Genomic DNA, 18,147 nt, shown 5'->3' with positions numbered 1-18,147 from the left:
GCCAAAGCTTTTGGTGTGCTCCCCCTTGCCCCACGCTGCAGCTCTCATCACTCCTACAGCTACGTTCACCTCTGCCCCTTCAGCTGGGTGCTGTTTCAAAGTCCTGCTGGAGGATGGCAGGCTCTTTTTCTGAGCAATACGCACATGGGCTGGGCAGCGTAAGGCAGCCGAACGCAGCCCTCGGCTGCCAAAGTCACTGCAGCGACTGCGGTCAGATAAATGAACCTCTGGTTTATTGACACCACCCCGAGCGGGGTCGCTGAGCACACGCTCTGAAATTAGCACAGGGAAGAGGTACCGGGGAAGCAAGTGCTGGGGGGGAGACGATTACGTGGTGGGCTCGGAGCCACCCCGCTCCACCGCCGTGGCAGGAGCCGGAGCCTCAGCTGGTGTAAATCACAGCAGCACCGACTTCCACAGCCCGACGCCAATTTACGTCATCCGAGGATCTGGCCCGAATTCAGGCAGGTCACTTCCAAAAACCCCAATGTTTTACTGTCATGAAAATGTCAACATTTACTTCTCAGCCCGGCCGCGGTGCTGAGGTGGCCTGGAAGCTCTCGTTTTTGCAAAAAAAAAAAAAAAAAAAAAAAAAAAAAGAGCAAAGAGAATTTACCAGCAGCAGGCAAACCCCTGCTGGGCTGACGTTCCTGCCCATCAGTGCTGCTGGGTCTTTGAGGGAAGCAGGATTTTTCGTCTGGGCCCGGTGATTTCATGCACTTCATCTTGCAGAGCTGCCTCCTGACGCTGCTCTGCTGTCATGGGGGGGGCCCCGCAGACCTCCCCTCGCCATGGGGAGGGGACATGAAGACTGAGTGTGCTGCACTGGGAGCTCAGCTCCATCTGGGGATGCTGCTGGTGCTGTCCTGTTGTCCCCTGTCCCCCTGTGGTGGCATCATTTTGGGAGGGCGATCGCTGCTGCCTGCTTCACCGCTCGCTCCTGGAGGGCACGGCTCCGCGCGCTGCTCCCGTTGGATGCCTTGGGGAGGGGGGGGACTGGGGAAAAATGTCCGAGCCCAACGCAGGACAAAGTCTTTACCAGAGATCTGAACGTGACCAAATGTATAAATAACAGTGAAATGCAGCCTGCAGGCAGCACAAGGCGAGGAAGCAGCCTTGCAGCAGTGTGGGGGCACCGCCAGCCCGCAGTGTCCCCTCTTTCCGTCCCCTACAGGCCCGGCAGCAGCCTGCTGACCAGGTCGATGACGAGCGACGCCGGCTGCACGGGGTCGTACTCTGCAAACAGGTGGCACAGGTTCTCCGAATCCGTCTGGTTTTTGGCCACGAACCCGAAGATCCTGGGGGAAAGGAGAGGGAGATGCCTTTAGCTCGCATCCAGGGATCCGGAGGCATGCGCTCCGAGCGGCCCCGGCCACCGCGCGGATCCCAGCTCCAGCAATTCCACCTTGGCCTGCTCCCCAATCACGTTTGCTTGGAAGAAAAACAGCCGGGAGAAGCTTTTCTGGCAAGGCTTCCCCAGCTGTGAAACATTGCTCGAGCGCAAGGTAAAGCCAGATATCAGCTCACTTCCTGAGCCCGGAGCAAGCGAGCCGCTGGTTAGGGCAGGGGGCTTGGGTGGGGGGTCCCATTCAGGGGGCGCAGAGCCCAGCGGTGTGGCTGAGCTCCCCACCTCACCCTGCAGAGCAAAGCCAAAGCCTCCCCCCCGTCCCAAACCTCAGCCCTCCACCACATTTCATCGCCCCCCCAGTTTGTAAGCGCGGGTCCTGGGGCCGCCCAGGTTGGGTGCCCCCATTTAGCCTTGCACCAAGCAGCGCTTACCTGGAGGCCTTGCAGTACTTCTGCCACCTGGAGGGAGGAGAGAACGGGGTTTGCTCAGAAAAGTGACACTTCACTCATTTCCACCCACGCGGGGGGCTGCAGGGCTGTGCCCGCCGGGGGGGCTCGCCCCGCTCTGCCCCTCTCAGACACTCACTTTCTGTTCTCCGGATCCATCCCGCAAAACCTGACGGTGGCCAAGGGGTAATGCCTCCTAAAAAACACCCTGCGGGGACAGAGGAGAGCGTGGCGTTAGGGAAGGGCCCAGCAAAGCCGGGGGGAGAAGCGGGCACGTGCACATCCAAGCGCTTCTCCGGGGGGGGCTGGCAGAAAGCATCTGGGGCGCAGCCCCTGGACCCCTGGACCAGCGCCACCAGCTGCATTTGGAGCAGCTTGGTGCTCCCTGCTACAAACACGGGGGCCAATCCAGCCCACGATTGCAACACGGGTTTGTCCTCGCGGGCCAGATTTTCCGGGCACGCTGCGAGCTGGCGGCTCGGCGGCGGCGTGCGCCCAGAGGGAGCCGCGGTGCCGTGCGCCGCCAGCCCCTGCCCCTTGCTCCTCGCCGCCGCAGCCCTTACTTCCTCTGGATGTCCGTCAGCGTGATGCCCTGCTCCGTCACTTTGAAGTGGACCAGGGTTGGCGTGGGCAGCGTCTCCAGCTCGAAGGTGGAGGAGATGGCCTTCTGGATGGCCGGAGCCCCTGCCAGCGTCTCCATGCTCACCGAGCTGAGGTACAGGACGTTGCACTCTGCAGGGACAGCGAGGAGGGGGCTCAGCACGGGGCCGTGTCCCCCCACATCCCCCCACATCCCTCCTGAGCACTTCCCCATGCCCAGCACGGAGGCACCGTCCCGCAGAGCGGGGCCGACGTCCCCGGGTCAGATTTGTTGCGATGCAAACGAAAGATGGGGTGACTCAGAAATTCTTCACGAGTTTATTCTGGTTTACTCTAATCCTTTGTACTAATTGTTTTAAAAGTCAGAGCATTTAATTTCTGGTTTCTAAATGTCAGATTTGGCTTTTTTCTTTTTTCTTTTTCTTTTTTTTTCTTTTTCTGTTTATTACATATTTCCTTTAATGAAAAGCAGAAGTACCCCAAGCCAGCTAACAGCTTAAGGCCAACCTAAAACATGACATTTCGGGCTGATTGCGCTGCTGAAAGGCCCCGTTCTGGGTCAAGCTAAACTTTGCAGCTTGCCAACTGATTTTCCAGAATTTCCAGCAAAACAAAGCCGTTGCCGATTCCCGTGACTGCGCCATGACCCGTCGGCACTGCATCCTCCCCGTGGCTCTGTCCTCACCTGCAGCCCCCCCAGCCGGGCTCTGCACACCCCAGGGCAGCAGAGACCCCAGACCTCTTCCCCCAGCACCTCTCCCACCAGGTCCCACATCAACGTAACCCCACAGTGGCTCTCAGCAGCCCCGAAATGCCCGGTCCCTCCCTGAGAAACTCCAGATGTTCAGTGCCCTGATTGAAGGGAATCAGGAGAGAGGCTTAGAAATCAGAAGCTGCTTAAAACTGGGCTAATTTAAAAGACTTTGGGGTCTTTTATGAGCCTCGGGAGCTCGAGAACTGCCTTTGCAAGCTTTGCTTCACTGTCATGAGGACAAAAATTGTCCTTTGTTTAGGAAGATCATGTTGCCTTGTGGGCACATGATCTGAGGACATGAAGAAAAGCCGCGGCACCCCCAGCCTGGTGATGAAGCCAGGAGAGCGGCATTGTAACAGGGCACTGGGGTGCTGGCTGGTTTGCAGCGACAGCTTTTCAGCTCCAGCTGGGAGCAGTGTCAGAGCTGATGCCCAAAAATCAAGGGCGGTATTCGATACGTGGGGACTAAACCCAATGTGTGAGTGCCCAGAGCTCGAACTACTGCCAGCTCAACCATCCCGTGCCTGCTCCTTTCCTCACCAGCAGATTTCTTCAGCAGGGACAGCGCGGGCTCCGGGGCGCAGTCAGGGCTGTCTTCATCAGCGAGATCTGCACGGACAACAAACGGGAGCTCTGACATCCGCGGGCCAAAGCTGCATTGCCGAAATCCCTTCTGACACAGGGCACTCAGGAGCCTCGCGCCGCTTAAAGCAATCACCGGAGGGTCGCCCCCCCTCTTCCCGCAGCACCCTGTGCCTCGGTGGCTTACCTCGGGTGGGGATGCAGAGCTTGCAGGGCAGTGCCAGCGGGGTGATGGCGTGCTGGTACACGAAGGCGGAGAGGCTCCCTGCAACGGCACAGAGCTGCCCGTCAGCGGGGCCGTGCGCCACCGATCCCCCCACCCACGCAAACTCTGGCAGCAGCATCCCCATGACCGCAGGAGAAGGGAGCAGGGTGCAGGAGAGCTGTCTGGGGGCGTCGTGGTGAAGGGCGAGGGCTCTCCCCCACCCCTGTGGGCTTGGCTTGCGGCACAGCCCCGCTCCTGGTGACGGCCCCATCCGAAATACAGCTCCTTGTCCTTACCGAAATACAGCTCCTCGCTGGCTCCTTTCAAGTGCACCCCTTTGGCTGATGACTCGATGAGGAAGTGCCGGACGAGCTCGCTGCTGTCCTCACCTTCAAGTGACATCGAGGAGAGCGTCAGCACCGCTGTGAGCGCGGCCGCTGCGCCCCTGCCCACCCAAGGGTCCCCAGGGTGCCCGCAGCTGGTGCTGGCACAGGGAGGAGATGGGCAGGCACAGATCCTGCTGCCTGCATCTCCCACCCAGGCATGTCCTGAACCTTTTGGGCTTGTTTCAGCACCGTGGAGCTGGGCTTATTTTGGTTCAACCCCCGTAGCCAACCCCACCTTCCCGAGCGAGCCCCTGTACCTGTCTGGGTGCCGGATGGAGAGCCGGGAACCTTCATGGCCAGCCCGAAGGAGCCCCGGTACGACGTGCTGTCCCGCACAATGAACGTGCCTGGTTCCTTGTCCTTCAGCAGCTGGATTGCTGTCAAAGCACCAAAAGGGGCTCAGCGGAGCAGAATGGGACGCCCCCGTCCCGCTCTGTGCGCCCTGCTGATGCTCTCCGGCAGTGCCAGAAACAAACAGGAGGGCCAGGCAGCTTTCTCTGGACTTTAGGGACACACAAGGGAGTTCTGAGCCCCCCAGACCCATCCTGGCTCTCTCCACACCCAGCACCTCCCAGGGCCCTTGGGGTTCCTCCCCGAGTCACTGTGGGGTGACAGCTGAGCTCCTCCGGGGAGCTCTGGGTGCGGGGCTGCCCCGTGCTCGCCGCCTCACCTCGGTCCCTGCTTATGCTCGGCTTGAACCAGTACTTCGACGTGTCCATCACAAACTTCATGGTCGGCTGGCCAGCCCCGAGGGGACCTGCAAGGGACGGGAGGCAGAGCTGGGGACACGAGGACCTTCGCAGCGGACGCTGCCGAGAAGGGACGAGCCCTGGCAGAGGGATTTCTCCCTCGAGCTGGCCAGGGCTGAAGCGGATTTTCAATCCTTTTGCTCAGAGCTTCCTCCCCACTCCTCGCAATGATTCATTTCCACGTAATTACCCTTGGCAGGCCGTGGTGGAGCACGGAGAGGCAGCAGATGACCCTCCCGGCCATACCAGGCTGCCCAGAAGTCCGCTGGACCATGAGGATTTACACCCACGGAGGATCTGACCCGCAAAGCTCTCCTGCTTTTCCCATGAGAATCCCAATTAAAACCCTCTGCCCCGAGAGCTGCCGCTGCTAATCTCCTCCGGAGCACAATAGCCCTATTGTCTGCCCCTGAATGAGGGACCTTATAAACCTCGGTATCTTCAGATGTCCTCCAGAGCGAACTGGAACCCTGACCCCTCCTCCCCGCCCGTTCCGGACCCACAAATGAGTACAAAATGACAGAATTATGGTCCTTGCTCTCAGCTGCTATGAATAAGAGCATCCGCATCGCCTCCAGCTGACCAGATCCTGCCCCACGATGCCAACGGGAGGAACCCCATGGCTGGTGCAGGGTCACCAAAGAGCTGGAGACCCCCACAGAGCCCGGCAACACCACGGGGATACTTTGAGGCTCTCCAGCTCCAGCAAGGACCTCGTGTCCTTTATATCCATCACCCGCAGAGCAGAAATCAGCATTTATCCCCCTTTCCCAGCAGCTTTAGGGCTCCTTCCCCCTCCCCAGGAGCTGCCCCATGGCAGGAGGGGACTTACTGTCGGCGACGCAGGAAAGAGCTGGTGCCGAGAGCGCGTTGTTCATGCCACCGAGCCCTGAAACTGGGCTGAGGTTGGGAGGAGAGGTCTGCTTGGTAGAGGCTGGAGAGGCTGAGGTCAACCGGGGGGACGCATCTCCTTGCTCCCGGCACCCGTTCACCAGCAGCACCGGGATGTCGGCCGCCGAGTTGAGGATGGAGGGGGGGCAGCTGCTGGCCTGCCCCTTCTGGGACAGGCTGGCGTTGGTTTTGGTGGAGCAGGCTGCCCTGGGCTGGTGGGAAGCCAGGGTGAAAGGTTCTCCGGAGGGGGACCTGATGCCCGGGGAAGGCGGCTGGGGGCTGCCCATGGAGCCGGCAGGGGACGGGCAGGCGGCATCGGAGTCGTCGTTGTGGAGAGAGTGGGTGCTGCTGCAGGGGGGAGACAGAGTGAAGGTGATCAGGGGGGGCTGCTGGGCTGGGGTGTGATGCACGGAGCAGCCCAGAGACCACACGCCAGCCCTGCTGGGTGTCAGCTCCCACCCCGAGGTGGGAAAAGGTCTCAGGAAACGACTCGGGTACCAGCCCCGTGCCCCTTCCACCCCCATCACCAGCCCAGGACAGGACTGTGGGGCTGTGCTCACCTCCCAAAGACGTAGCTGGTGTCCGAGCTGGGGCTCATGGAGAGCTGCGAGACCCCGCTGGTCCTCTGCTGAGCCCTCACCACGTGCACGGGCTTCAGCAAGTTGTCAAAGCCCGGCGAGGTGCCGAGTGCGCCGGGGCCGTAGGAGATGCTGTCCTGCTGGCCGGCCGCGCAGTGCAGGGGCACGGCGATGCTCTCCGAGGCTTTGCTGCAGCTCTGGAAGCCAGCCCAGCCCGGGGGGGCCAACCTGGGGCTCTCGGGCCCTGCTGGGCTGGAGAAAACGACGCTGCCGCTCGTGTAGTTGCCTCTGGGTGCTCCTTTCGGGGGCAGGAAGCCGTGGCTCTGGGGGGACCTGGAGAAGGGGCTGGAGGAGCCCTGCAGCACCTCGGTACACTTGGCTCTGGCCGGCGTCATCTCGATGTACTTAATGTCTGCAGGCAGAAAGAGGAGGCTGTTAATGATTCAGTGCTCGAGCAAGGTTCGTTACACACCTCTCTGTTCATCTCCCTGTCCGTTTTGGCTCCGGTTCACAATCCCCAGGGGGTGCCGAGGTGCTGCCCCCTCCCCGCACACCACAGGGCTGCCTCTACGGGAGGCACAGACCAACGCCGGCCTTCGTGGAGACCCGATGAGGGCCGATCTCTGCCCCGACACCCAACCGTGGTGTCCCACCCAGGTGCTGGCGGGCTGCAGGAGGGGTTACGTGCGGCCACGTCTGCCCGTGCAGCTCCCCCCTCGCCGGGTGCGCACGCCGGCGCTTGCCGAGACCTGCCGTGGGCGGCGGGTGTTTCCTCCAGCAGCCGCTCCGTTTGTACCTGACTCAAGGGAAAAACATCTGGCTGCTCCCCGGGGTGACATCAGGCTCGAGGGTGCCCGTCCCTCCTGGCCCTGCTCACCCGTGGAAAGCTCCAAAGCTTCGCTGTGTGGAGGAGATGGGGTGGGCTGGCTGGCCGGGCTGGCAGCGCGTCTCCGAGCCCCTTTGCTTGCCTTTGTTTAAAAATAATGCCTCTGATGGAGCTCCACGTGCTCCAAGACCTTCAGCAAAAGCTCACAGCCAGAAGGGGAAGCCCAGCTCCAGCACCCTGGTGCACAGCAGCCATGGATGTGCTGGGACCTAGGGTGAGCAGAGCCCTGAACCACGCTATTTTGGCACATGCTCCCCTCCCCCCAACACCTCCATCCATTGCCAGGACTTCAAACTGCTTTGTTTTTGCCGATGGTGCACAGAGTGGAAAGGAGAGAAGCTAAACTAAGGCATATAACAGCAGCAGCCCCCCAGCAAAGGGCTGCTTGTCGAGGGCGATGTGGTTCGAAGGGCTTGGGGTCCCCCCAGGCCCTGCAGGCTGCGCTCAGGCTCGTTGCTTTTAAGCCAAGAGGGAAACGTCATAAATGTTTCAGGACTCCCTGCGCAGGGCTGTCCACCTGGGATTCCCTGAACAAGGGAAACCTTCTGGCTGAGCTCGGAGGGGGCTTTTAGCAAGAGACACAGGCAGCCGTGCTCTAGGGGCTCGCAGTGATGGCGAGCGCGCCGCCCGCCCAGGGAGGGTGCTCCCGGGTGCGTCACATTCCCCGCTCGCGGCGCGCGCCTCGCGTCTGGTCTGAACGTGCCCGGCTTTGTTTGCAGCTCCCAAATCCTGCTCTGCCGTGGGGCTCGGGAAGGCTCCCCGCGCCCTTTCTTGGAGAGGGAAAATCCATTTTGCCGCAGCACCCAAGAGCTGCTCCCGGCAGCGGAGTTTCCGTGCCTCGCCGCTGCCCTGCGCTCCTGCTCGCCCAGCGCTGCCGCCGCTGCGTGATGCGAGGAGCACCCAAAAAAAGCAGGAAAAGCATCGTATATATGCATAGTATACATAGCATACGTACTGCAAGCATGTATGGCAGGCTCCCGGCCGGACACTTTTTGTCAAAGCCTCCCTCAAAAGGGGAAAATAAATGAGGCTTTTCATTGCGCTTTAAAGAAATAAAAACCGAAACGCCTCCGCGCTGGGCTCGCGGGGCCCCGTGCCTCCTGCCGAGGCTCCTGCTTATCAGGTGTGGCTAAACCTCAAATATTTGATCAGGATCTTGGCAAGTTTTTCAGCATCAGGGAGTGGCAAAAAGCACCAGAAGCACCAAGGCTGGTTGTCACGCGAGCCAGGAGGACTGCTCCCTGGTTCTCCAGTGAGGGGTGAGCACCAGAGGCAACTGACAGCTGTTGGGGATTGCTGCAGCATCTGTTATGGAAACAGCAGAGAAGAGCAAACCCCTCTCTTATATCCTTGGGCACCATCAACCTCCTTCCAGCCCTCGCATCAACTGATTGAGTTCTGTGCTCCCCTCTGCCAGGCTGGAAGGGGACGGCAGCGCACGCATGGGCACCGTGGGCACTCCCCCGGCTGCCAGGGATGCAATACAGCACCAGGAAGTCCACATAAAAAAGAAAATGAAAGCTGAAGGGAGGCTTTTCCCACTGAGTTCAGGGCCAGAGTTCCAGATGTTCAGTCCCACACTCGGAGCCAGGTTTTGAAAACCACCAGCACGCTACCTGCTGAGCTGCTCGGGCGGCAGCCCCCGAGCGCGATGCGTCGCGGAGACGCATCCAGGTCTCCTCCAAGTGCTCGTTGGAGGAGCAAAGGGCTGAACTTGCACTTTGTCACCGCACTTTATCTGCAAGGCCAGCCCTTGTGTCTCGGCGGAGCAGGAGGCACAGTCTGCAGCTGCTTCAGCAACGCCCAAAGCCCCGCACCACGCTCGCACCGCCAGGCTCCGGCTTATCGGCTGCCCCGAGCTGGAGTTCACCGCGCCCGATGTCATGCACCTTGTCCTCCCCCAACCCCACATTCCTTGGGCAGGAGTAGCCACGAGGGATCAGGGAGAACAGAATTTTTTTTTTTTTTCCCTGTCTGTAACATCCTCTCATTTGACCTTTCTCCGGAACGAGGGCTGCAGACAGATTCTCAAGGTATTTTGGCGTCTAAAGACGCGGCTGGGCAATCAGGCTTTCCAGAGGCAGCCAGACGGCATCTTTAGGCACTGAAACACATCCCAGATGTGTGCTCCGGCAGCCAGTACACCGGAACGTGAGCAGCAGCATGCAGCTCCCTGTCTGCCTGTGTCACCTTGTGCACGGCACGCCGAGTGGCTCACACACTGCAGGGGAGGCACAGCAGGAGCCGCAGCACTCGGCACAGCTCGGGATGTGGGGATGGCAGCGATGCAGAAGTGTTCCCAAAGCACCCAGGCGTGAGAGCAGCAAGAGGTGGGTGCCTGTGCTGCTGCCATTCTGCGTTATGCATGCCAGGCGTGCTGCCGGAGGAGTGCACAAGCCCTGGAGAAAGAATTTCCCTGGCAAAAGGACGGGGAACATTTAACTAGGATGGTTGTGTAACCATCGGTAGCTTAGCCCGGGGCTTTGGAAATCTGGCTTCAAATCCTCATGTCCCACGGGTCTGCTGTGACCCAGGGAAAGGCTCCGCTGCCCTTCCATAGAAGCAGGGCTCTGCTGTGAGGTCGGGCACGTATGGACACCAGCTCCTGTGGTCAGGGCCCGTCTCTGGTCCCCGATGGCATCAATGTGGACCAGGAGCTTTCTGAGAGCCCCATTATTCATGAGAAGTGTTTTCTCCAAATACAGGAAAAGAAATATCAGGTTGGATTAAAGGCTGTTCTTTTGGCTCCTGTTGAGCTAGCTGGATGAGAAACCTTGCAGAGGCGACCAGACCGAAGCTGGGTACCCAAAGCCTGTTTTTGACACCAAGCCCCGATGCCAGGACGCAGCACACCCACACAACACCAAACCCTCTGGGGACAGGGGGATGTTACCAGGCCCCACGGACCTCTCGTGAGCAGCTCTCACAAGGTCCGAGCCCTGGTGGCCCCGCCGCGCCAGCAGCGCCTCTTGCCTCACCTATCACCTCCGGCTCGTGCTTCTTGGTGGCCGTGACATCCCCTTGGGAAGCGGGCTGGGCCGTGTCCTTCACCGGCTTGCACATGAGCGGCTGGAAGGTCGGATCGATCTCGAGGATCAGCTTGTTGAGGCTCTCTATCGAAATGTCCAAGGTAGGAGAGCCGAGGTGCGCGTCAGGCTCCGTGCCGGCGTCCCCCTGCTGCTGCTGTGGCAGCTGGCGAGGGACCCCGGCTCGCTCCGGGGAGGTCTCCTGCTGCCCCTGAGCTCCAGCTGAGTGCTCCAGCACAGGGTGGGCTCCATACAGCCCCCCGCCAGGCACCAGGCATCCCTTGGGGCACCCCGCAGCCTTGGGGTCAGCCCAGCTGCCCGTGGAGTAGTAGCAGTAGGACGCTGGCAGCGCGGAGCAGCCCGCGTACCCCGCCGCGTGCAGGCACTTGCTGTCCTCCCGCGAGGGGATGTGCACGGTCTGGCCAACGCGCAGCACGTGGTTTTGGATGACCTGTGACATGGCTCGGCGCTGTGGTTTGGCAACTTGGAGTCCAGGGGAAGCCTCTCCCAAATCCTCCTCCTCCTCTGCGTCTCCGAGCTCGGGGTGCGCTTCCACGTGCCCGTCTCCCCCAGGGACCTCGGGGCTCTCCCTCAGCCCAGCGTCTCCAGCAGCAGAAGAATCTGAGGAATGCGGAGAGAGGAGCGGTTACACAAGGCATGCCCAGGGCAGGAGCCGACTTCAGTGGAAAAGTCTATAAAAGCGGGGATTTGGAGCGCGAACCTGGAATCCCGCTCGGAGGAAAACCAAGCCATGCTGGTCTCGCTTTCCCACTCCCTTCCAGCCCTCCGCTTGCGGTGTCACGGCACATTTGGGCAAGTGCAAGGAGGTTTAATTCGCAACAGCTTTTCAGGATTCAGCAACCTGAAAAACTAAACGCCTTCTGCTTTAGTGGCGCGGCGCTTGTTTTCGTGGCAAGCAACGAAGCTCAGCATCAGCCCGACAGCCCCGGCAAGGGGTCCTGGCTCTCAAAAGCCACCCAAAGAGGCGAGGGCAAGGAGGGAACCCCCAGCCACGCCGGGGAGCCTTACAGCGGGCCGGCAGGATGGCGCTGCCTGCCAAAGCGATGCTCCCCGGGTGGGCGTGAATCGAGGCTGCGGTTTTCTTTGCTGGGACGCCACGAGCCGAGCCCCCCAGGGCTGCGTGTGGGGCTTCCTCAGTCAGGGAGCTTCTCTGGGAGTGTTTGCTATCATGTTTTGAATGCTCTCTGGCCTCGTTTTAGATTGAATGTATTTTTAATTCCCCCTCCTGCGAAAACTCGCTGCCGCCAAGTGTGCTGGGGGAACCTCACGCTTTTGTCTCGGGCTGAGAAAACCCATCCAGCCTCCTCCGTCCCCACCGTGGCAGCCAAAACACAGCACAACGGTGCTCAGTGACAAAAACTGAGGACATTCTCTGTGCCTCCAGGTTCTGCTTGGCCTCAGTGATCCCTGGAAAGGGCAGCACCAGGGGGATGTCCAGAGCTGCTGACCAACCATCCCAGAAACGAGCTAACCCTACAGCTCGGGGCTCTCCCCTTCGTATCCCACACAGATCTGCTGCGTAACGCACGCAAACAGTGGGCTATACCTCTTCCAATATTTGCCCTTTCCAGTCTTGAAAGGCTGACTAATCCGCCCGGTTATCTTGCATCGATTAAGGATGGAGTCAGAGGATTAGGAGCGAGACACATCGCTGCCGGGCAGCTCGTGGGCGGCGGACGCGGTGCTCACCCGCTCCTGCACGCCTGCCAAGCGGTGACTAATTGCTGAGCACGGTGCTGAGCACTCTCACGCAGACGGGGCTGGTGCTGGCTTTGCCCTCCGTGGGTTGCACGGCCCCGCGGGAGCCTCTGCTCGCCACGAACGGGGGCACCCCGAGCAGCGGGAGCTCGCCGAGGGCAGGGGACAAGGAGCAAAACGCTGCTGCCGGCAGCGCCGGGCACGCGGGGCAGCCACCGTGAGTCATGCCCATGACTGCTCTGCGAAGAGCAGGGAGAGGTTTTTGACGGGTGTGGAAAGGGAGAGTGCTTCGAAGCCACCTAGCCTCCTCCCAGAAAGCACCCACGGTGCGCCCTGAGCCTCTGGCGGGTTGGATTTGCGGAACTGGGAGGCTGGTGAGGAGAAAGGTGAGGAGCGATGATGTGTGCCGCAACGGGAGCCGTGCTGCAGCAGGCAGAGCACCCCGGGAGGCTGCTGTTGTGCCTTTAATTGCCAATTAGGCACATAGCATCTCTGAACTTTAACCGACGGTGTGCTAATGCTACAGACTTCCCGGACAGCTGCCCTGTTGCCAGCACCCACAAATTTCTCTTCCTCAGCAGTCCTGGGCTCAAACCTGGAGGCACAGAGGGTGCAAAAGGGGCTGGGGACAGAGTCCCCCGTCCCCTCCATCTGGGTTTTCTCTGCCCTGTGCATTGGGTTTAGGGGTGGTCAGCAGCCTGCCCCCTCCTCCTTTCCATTTGCTGCGACACCGTGGGCACGAGGAGCACGGCGCAGCGCAGGGCTGGGAGGGAGAGCTGGTTAAATAAAAAAAGGAAGAGTCATTCCAGGTCAAAAACATGAGCTCGGTGGAGCGAAAATTGGATTCTCCCCTGGGGAGAAGAGCTGCCTGGCTCCAGTCAGCGTCCGCAAGACAAGGCTGGTTTTAATTTAAGTAGGTACAGAAATAACGTGCAGCGTGCATGAACCAGGACTCTCAGGGGGTTCCAGGAGCATGCACGCAACAGCTTCCCTCCTCTCTTGTACTCCTGCCCTGTGTTTTTGATCTTCCTCGTGCCTGACGCTGCCAGAATTAACCTCCAAACCACATTTCTCCTCCTTCCCCTTCCCTTGTTTAAAGTGAGAGGTCGCCCAGGCTCCTCGCAAGAACCCGGAGCCTCTGCTGCTGGCTGCTCGGCCGGGAGGAACGAAGGAGGAGAGAGGCTGGGGTGAGGGAGGCCGGCTGCCGGTGGCCACCAAGAAGCCAGAGCTGCCCACAGGCACTGGGAATTTCCAGGAGGAACCTGAAATCCCTGGGGGGAGCTGGCACAGCCCCAGCGCAGGACTGCTGGCAGCGCAGAACCGCTGGGGAAGGAGCGCTGCTGGCAGGGCTAGGACCAGGACAGCAAGGGTAGGGAAATAAGCTGGCCACGAGCACAGCTAGAAGGGAAATGGCAGAGCTTCCACTCCTGGGAACAGAATTCCCCTGGTGATCAGGGGGACAAGCCACGGGGTTTGGATTTGGGTGCAGACGGACACGCTCCTTGGCACCGGGGGACCCCATCCTGCCATCGCCCCCAGCCCGGGAAGCTCCTGGAGCCTGGGCAAACACCGATCTCCCAGACCTAAAAAGGAGCCGAGCTCAGGGTTTGGGGACGGGGACCGGAGCGGGGGCACCTGTGGGGCTGGGTTTGGAAGGAGCAGCCAAGCAGAGCTGCTCTGGGCACAGCCTGGCTGTGAGATAAGGTCCTACACGTGGCCAGCACATCGTGCACAGGCAACGCAGCAGCTGCTGCTCCCCAAACCCACCCGGCCAGGCTGCGGCCACCACGTGGAGCAGGGCCCCGTGTGCCCTGCGTGGAGCAAGGTCCCTCCGTGCAGAGCTCCGTGGGGACACCCAGCGCCACCGCCTCCATCCCAGCCCCGCAGCAGGGCCCTGGAGGTCCCAGCGTGGTTATTTAGAGCCGAGACATACGAGCCGGTCTCTGTCTGAGCAGAGACCCCAAAAGAGCACGCCAGCTGCCAGGTCGGGGTGGTTTTCCTTGACGTGGCAAGCCCTGGGAGCCTCCTGATGACCAGGCTGCTCCACCAGGAGGAGCGGAAAGGACACCCAGGATCTGCGGAGCTCATTACACCCGGCTTAATCATTCATTACGAGGGCTGCTGCCGGCTTGCCTAGATGAGCAGGGCGTGCTGATGAGGTCAAGGAAAACAGTCGCCATGGTTATGGAGTGTTTTGCTTGTGTGGCAGAGGGAGCAGAGGTATCACGTAGCAAATACGAGCAACCCCCCCAGCCGCAGGGGGGGCCAGCACCCGGGTGCGGGAGGCAACTGGTGCCCGCGCTGGGGCAGCTCGCTCCGTCCAGGAGGGAGCTGGGGCAGCTGCCAAACAACGCCCTCCTCCTTCCTTGCTCAAACAAGCAGGATTGGGAAGTTCCGCAGCAAAAAGAAAGAAAAAAAAAAATAATAGAAAAAGCCTCCCCGAAGCCCAGGCAGCGCCTGGTGAAGGATCAGCCCTGCAGCCCCACGATGGGGACAGCATCTGGGTGGCCTTGGCCAACGCAGGGGGTCTCGCTCCAAAGCGACCCCCCCAGCACCCTCCTGCCAACCACCCGAGCCCACTGCTGCTTCAGCAACATTTTGGGCTTGTGGAGGGGTCTCTGGGGTGAGGAGGGTTGTTAGCAGTGTCGAAATTGCTGCTGCAGTAACTCCCCCCCTGCAGCCAGGCTCCTTTCTCCCCTCCCAGGGGGGCTCCTTCCCCTTGGCAGGGGCTCAGGGTGGGGTGAAGGAGCCACAGAGCTGCTCCCCCTCCCCAGGGGCGTTTGCCCCCAGCTCTCGGTGGGCACGGGAAGCTCAGAGCAGCAGGGACAGCATCTCTGGAGGAGGGGTCTGTCCCAGAATAGGCTGGGTTAGCTAATCCTAGGAATGCCTGTGATGTGTTACAGGAACATGAGACTTTCTAGACACACCAACAAGGATTTTTCCCCCCCTGAGCCCACAGGCAGCCTCCCTGCAGTCCCCTGGTGGGGCTGCTTTAAGCAGCGTTATTTTGATGAAAGCTGCAGGATTTGGGAGGCTGTTTCCCTGCATTTCGGAGGTGCTACGGGAAGGGGCAGGGCAGCAGCTGATGCACAGTGGGCTCTGCAGAGCACTTCATAAGGATGCTGCGTGCCTGAGATCCCCAGGGGCATTTCAGGAAGCATCCAGCCCTGCATCCCCTGGCCTGGAGGCACAGCCACGCTCTGAATCGCACCACCCTGTGCTTTGCCCTGGGCTCACGCTCATCCCAGCGCCTGCAGCCTCCGTGAAGCTCTGTGCTGCTCTCCTGGGCCCAAGGGCCAAAGAGCACCCACACCCCGGGGTGGGCCGGGACGCCCTCCCTGCGTCACGCCTCGCACCCACCGCCTACGCGGGCTGCCGTGCTGCTCCCTCACCGCCGTGCCCGCGTGCACGGCGTCCCTGCAGCCAGCCCCACGCTCCCCTCTCGTGCGAGGACGGACCCCCAGGATGCCAAATTTGGTTTAACAGCATCTCAGGACCGAGCTGAGCTGCGATGCTTCGGCCTCACTGAGTTCCAGCGGTTACGGAAGCACAGCCGGGTCTCCCCGTGACTCAGGCATATGGTGAATTTCCTCCTGAGCCCAACACAAAACGCTGCCTCCAGCCAGGCAGGCTTCTTCCCACATTTTTATTGCCCCGAAGCCTCACCAGCACCGTGCTGCAGCCTCTCCTGGTGCACACATGCACACACACGATCCTGCAGGCTGCGGCGGCTCCAGGCAGGGGGAGCGAGCTACCTCCACCCCTCATACAGAGGCACGGCCGAGAAACATCGCTGGAAATCCCAAATAGGCTTCCAACTCAAGGTGAATAGGGAGGGATTTGCCAATTAAATCAAGCCACAGATCGCCGATAAGGGTCCAAAACCCCATCCAGAGCACTAAGCACCAACACGAGGGCCAGCAGCTCTCCTGGCCAGGATGAGCACCCCCTGGTCCCTGTTGGCTGGGGCAGCACCATTTCTGGGCTTATTTACCACCTCGGCACCAAATTTCTCCAAAGGCATAAGGATCATCCCCAGCTAAACGCAAAGCAGCAGCGGGAGGAAGAGAAGGGATGGAAGGGAAGAGAGGAGCCAATACAACCACAAACAACATCGGCATGGAGGGCTGAAGGAAACAAAGGGCTTCGGAAGAAAAAAAAAAGAAAAAAAAAAGTGCAAAAGGCAGAAGCCAGCTCTCGGTGGGTACCTGTGCTGCAGCTGCTTGTCCCCTCTCCTGCTCGCAGCTCCTGCTGCAGCACCTCGATCTCATGAAAGCAGCCTGAGGGTGAGCCTGCAACAGCCCCGCTCCCCCGGGAGCCCTGGATTTAAGGGATCTGGGTCCCTCCCACCTGGGCTGAGCTTTGCTGGGTGCGGCACGGCGGGGGCCAGGTGTGGTGCGAGAGGGAAGACGCAGGGCACAAGGCAGCAGCGCCGGGAGGCCAAAGGCAAGGGGCCTGCAGCCTGGCTGGGGTCCCCTCTGCTCCACTCCTGCCCCGGGCACCCTCAGGTTGGCTGCTGGTGGGAGAGGTGGGAGAGGTGGAAGAGGCGATGCCCTGGCCCCATTTTACCACCTCTGTGGCAAAGGTGCTGTGTTTATGGGCGAGACACGTCCAATTTGGTGCAAAGGGGAGCGGGCGATCTCCCATCACGTCTGGCGAAAGGGTGGCAGTAAACTTCTGGGGCTGCCTAATCTAAAAAAAGGCCAGGTCTGCCCACACCCTCCGAGCAATTATCAGACTTGCAGGGAGCAGATTAAAAATATACATATATATATATATATATATATATAAAGGCAACCGTGTCTCCAACTGGTGTTTGCACAGCGTCCAGTCCAAAGTAGTCAGGCGTGACTGCTGCATTTAGCATTCCTGCAATGGGATGGATGATGATAAACAATCCCCAAGGGTCTTTTTGGATCGCTGTGCATTTTGGCTCAAAGGTTTCTTCCAGTTTCAGTGGGCACGGAGCCACACAGCAACCTTTAAACTCCGATTTCCGAAATACTCTTCTTCAAGGGAACTGCCTATTCTGCTGCCCATAAAGCTGCCTGGTCTGGGGTGTCCCTGCCCGTGGCAGGGGGTGGGAATTGGATGATTTTTAGGGTCCCTTCCAACCCAAACCATTCTATAAATGCTTTCGGCATGCCACAGCATTGCCACACCGCTGAGGGACCCTTTGAAATGTCCGATTTTATCAGGAAACACACCATAAAAACTCCCACCCTTTTCACTCCCTGAACTCACTTCACAGCCTTTCCAGCTTTTCCTTTATTATCAGTTGTTTTTTCCCGTCCTTTTACGTCCCTGGGTAAACAGAGCTCCTCACTGCCAGCCCAGCCCCTTCCTCCCGTAACGGCTGCTGGATTGCACCAGCAGCAGCCCCCCGGCCACTTTCCTTCTTCCTGGAGCCTTTCTTCTTCTTCTTTGCACCTCTGGAGACCGTGGTGTTGGCAGGAGCTCCGGACACTGCCACGGCAGCGGTGGGGGCAGAGGAAGGGCTCTGGCCGTGGATCAAGGCGCCCTTACGCTCTGATCCGTGGCTTGCAGCCCACGCTGGGTTTTGGTGATATATTTTTGCAGCTTGCGACCCAGGTTAAGCAGCCTGAAATGCCGTGTTCGGGGTTAAACAGCTCCTTTGGGAAAATGGGACGGGGCTGTGAAAATCCAGGAGCAACCCTGCCCTGTCCGACTGCGCCCAGCCTCGGCGAGGAGCCACCAGTGCTGGGAGGACGCCCCCAAAACAGCCCCCTTCCATCTCCCTGACACCTTTCCCTACTGCTCAGCAATAAATAAAAGCAAAGCCCTTTTTCTGTGCTTTAAGCTCCCGTCTGTTTGCCCCAGGCCTCCCAGTCCCGGAGTGATGCAATTCCTCCTCGCTGGGCAGTGGGTTGTTACAGCTCTTGGCACTCTTAAAGCCAAATTGAAATCCCGTGTTGCTTTTTTTTCATGTTGCTTTCAGGCTGCAACACAAACACTC

The 18,147-nt window shown here is 60.0% G+C and overlaps 1 protein-coding gene across 3 annotated transcripts; it reads right to left on the bottom strand.

The window, feature by feature from the left end:
- Positions 1-216: 216 nt before the first annotated feature.
- Positions 217-16,947, bottom strand: TNS4 (tensin 4). Of its 3 annotated transcripts, none has more exons than XM_084496375.1 (13): positions 16,379-16,947; positions 10,404-11,072; positions 6,522-6,951; positions 5,903-6,309; positions 4,992-5,078; positions 4,579-4,698; positions 4,232-4,324; positions 3,918-3,995; positions 3,689-3,757; positions 2,358-2,526; positions 1,934-2,002; positions 1,780-1,806; positions 217-1,298 (listed from the first exon to the last, which is right to left on the bottom strand). In XM_084496375.1, exons 2-13 carry the CDS (start codon positions 10,909-10,911, stop codon positions 1,169-1,171), a joined length of 2,187 nt encoding a protein of 728 aa, XP_084352501.1. In that variant the 5' UTR covers positions 10,912-11,072; positions 16,379-16,947; the 3' UTR covers positions 217-1,168. The 3 variants fall into 3 exon arrangements, with proteins under 3 accessions (XP_084352501.1, XP_084352500.1, XP_084352499.1); XM_084496374.1 differs by lacking the exon at positions 16,379-16,947 and adding an exon at positions 11,173-13,484 and having other exon boundaries at positions 5,903-6,306; XM_084496373.1 differs by lacking the exon at positions 16,379-16,947 and adding an exon at positions 11,173-13,482.
- Between the last annotated feature and the right edge of the window lie 1,200 nt (positions 16,948-18,147).

The sequence above is a fragment of the Aythya ferina genome (genome assembly GCF_964211825.1).
Source record: "Aythya ferina genome assembly, chromosome: 23".
In the NCBI taxonomy this organism is placed as follows: Eukaryota; Metazoa; Chordata; class Aves; order Anseriformes; family Anatidae; genus Aythya; species Aythya ferina.
The sequence above is the reverse complement of the archived record's forward strand: the minus strand, read 5'-3'. Positions and strand labels throughout refer to the sequence as shown.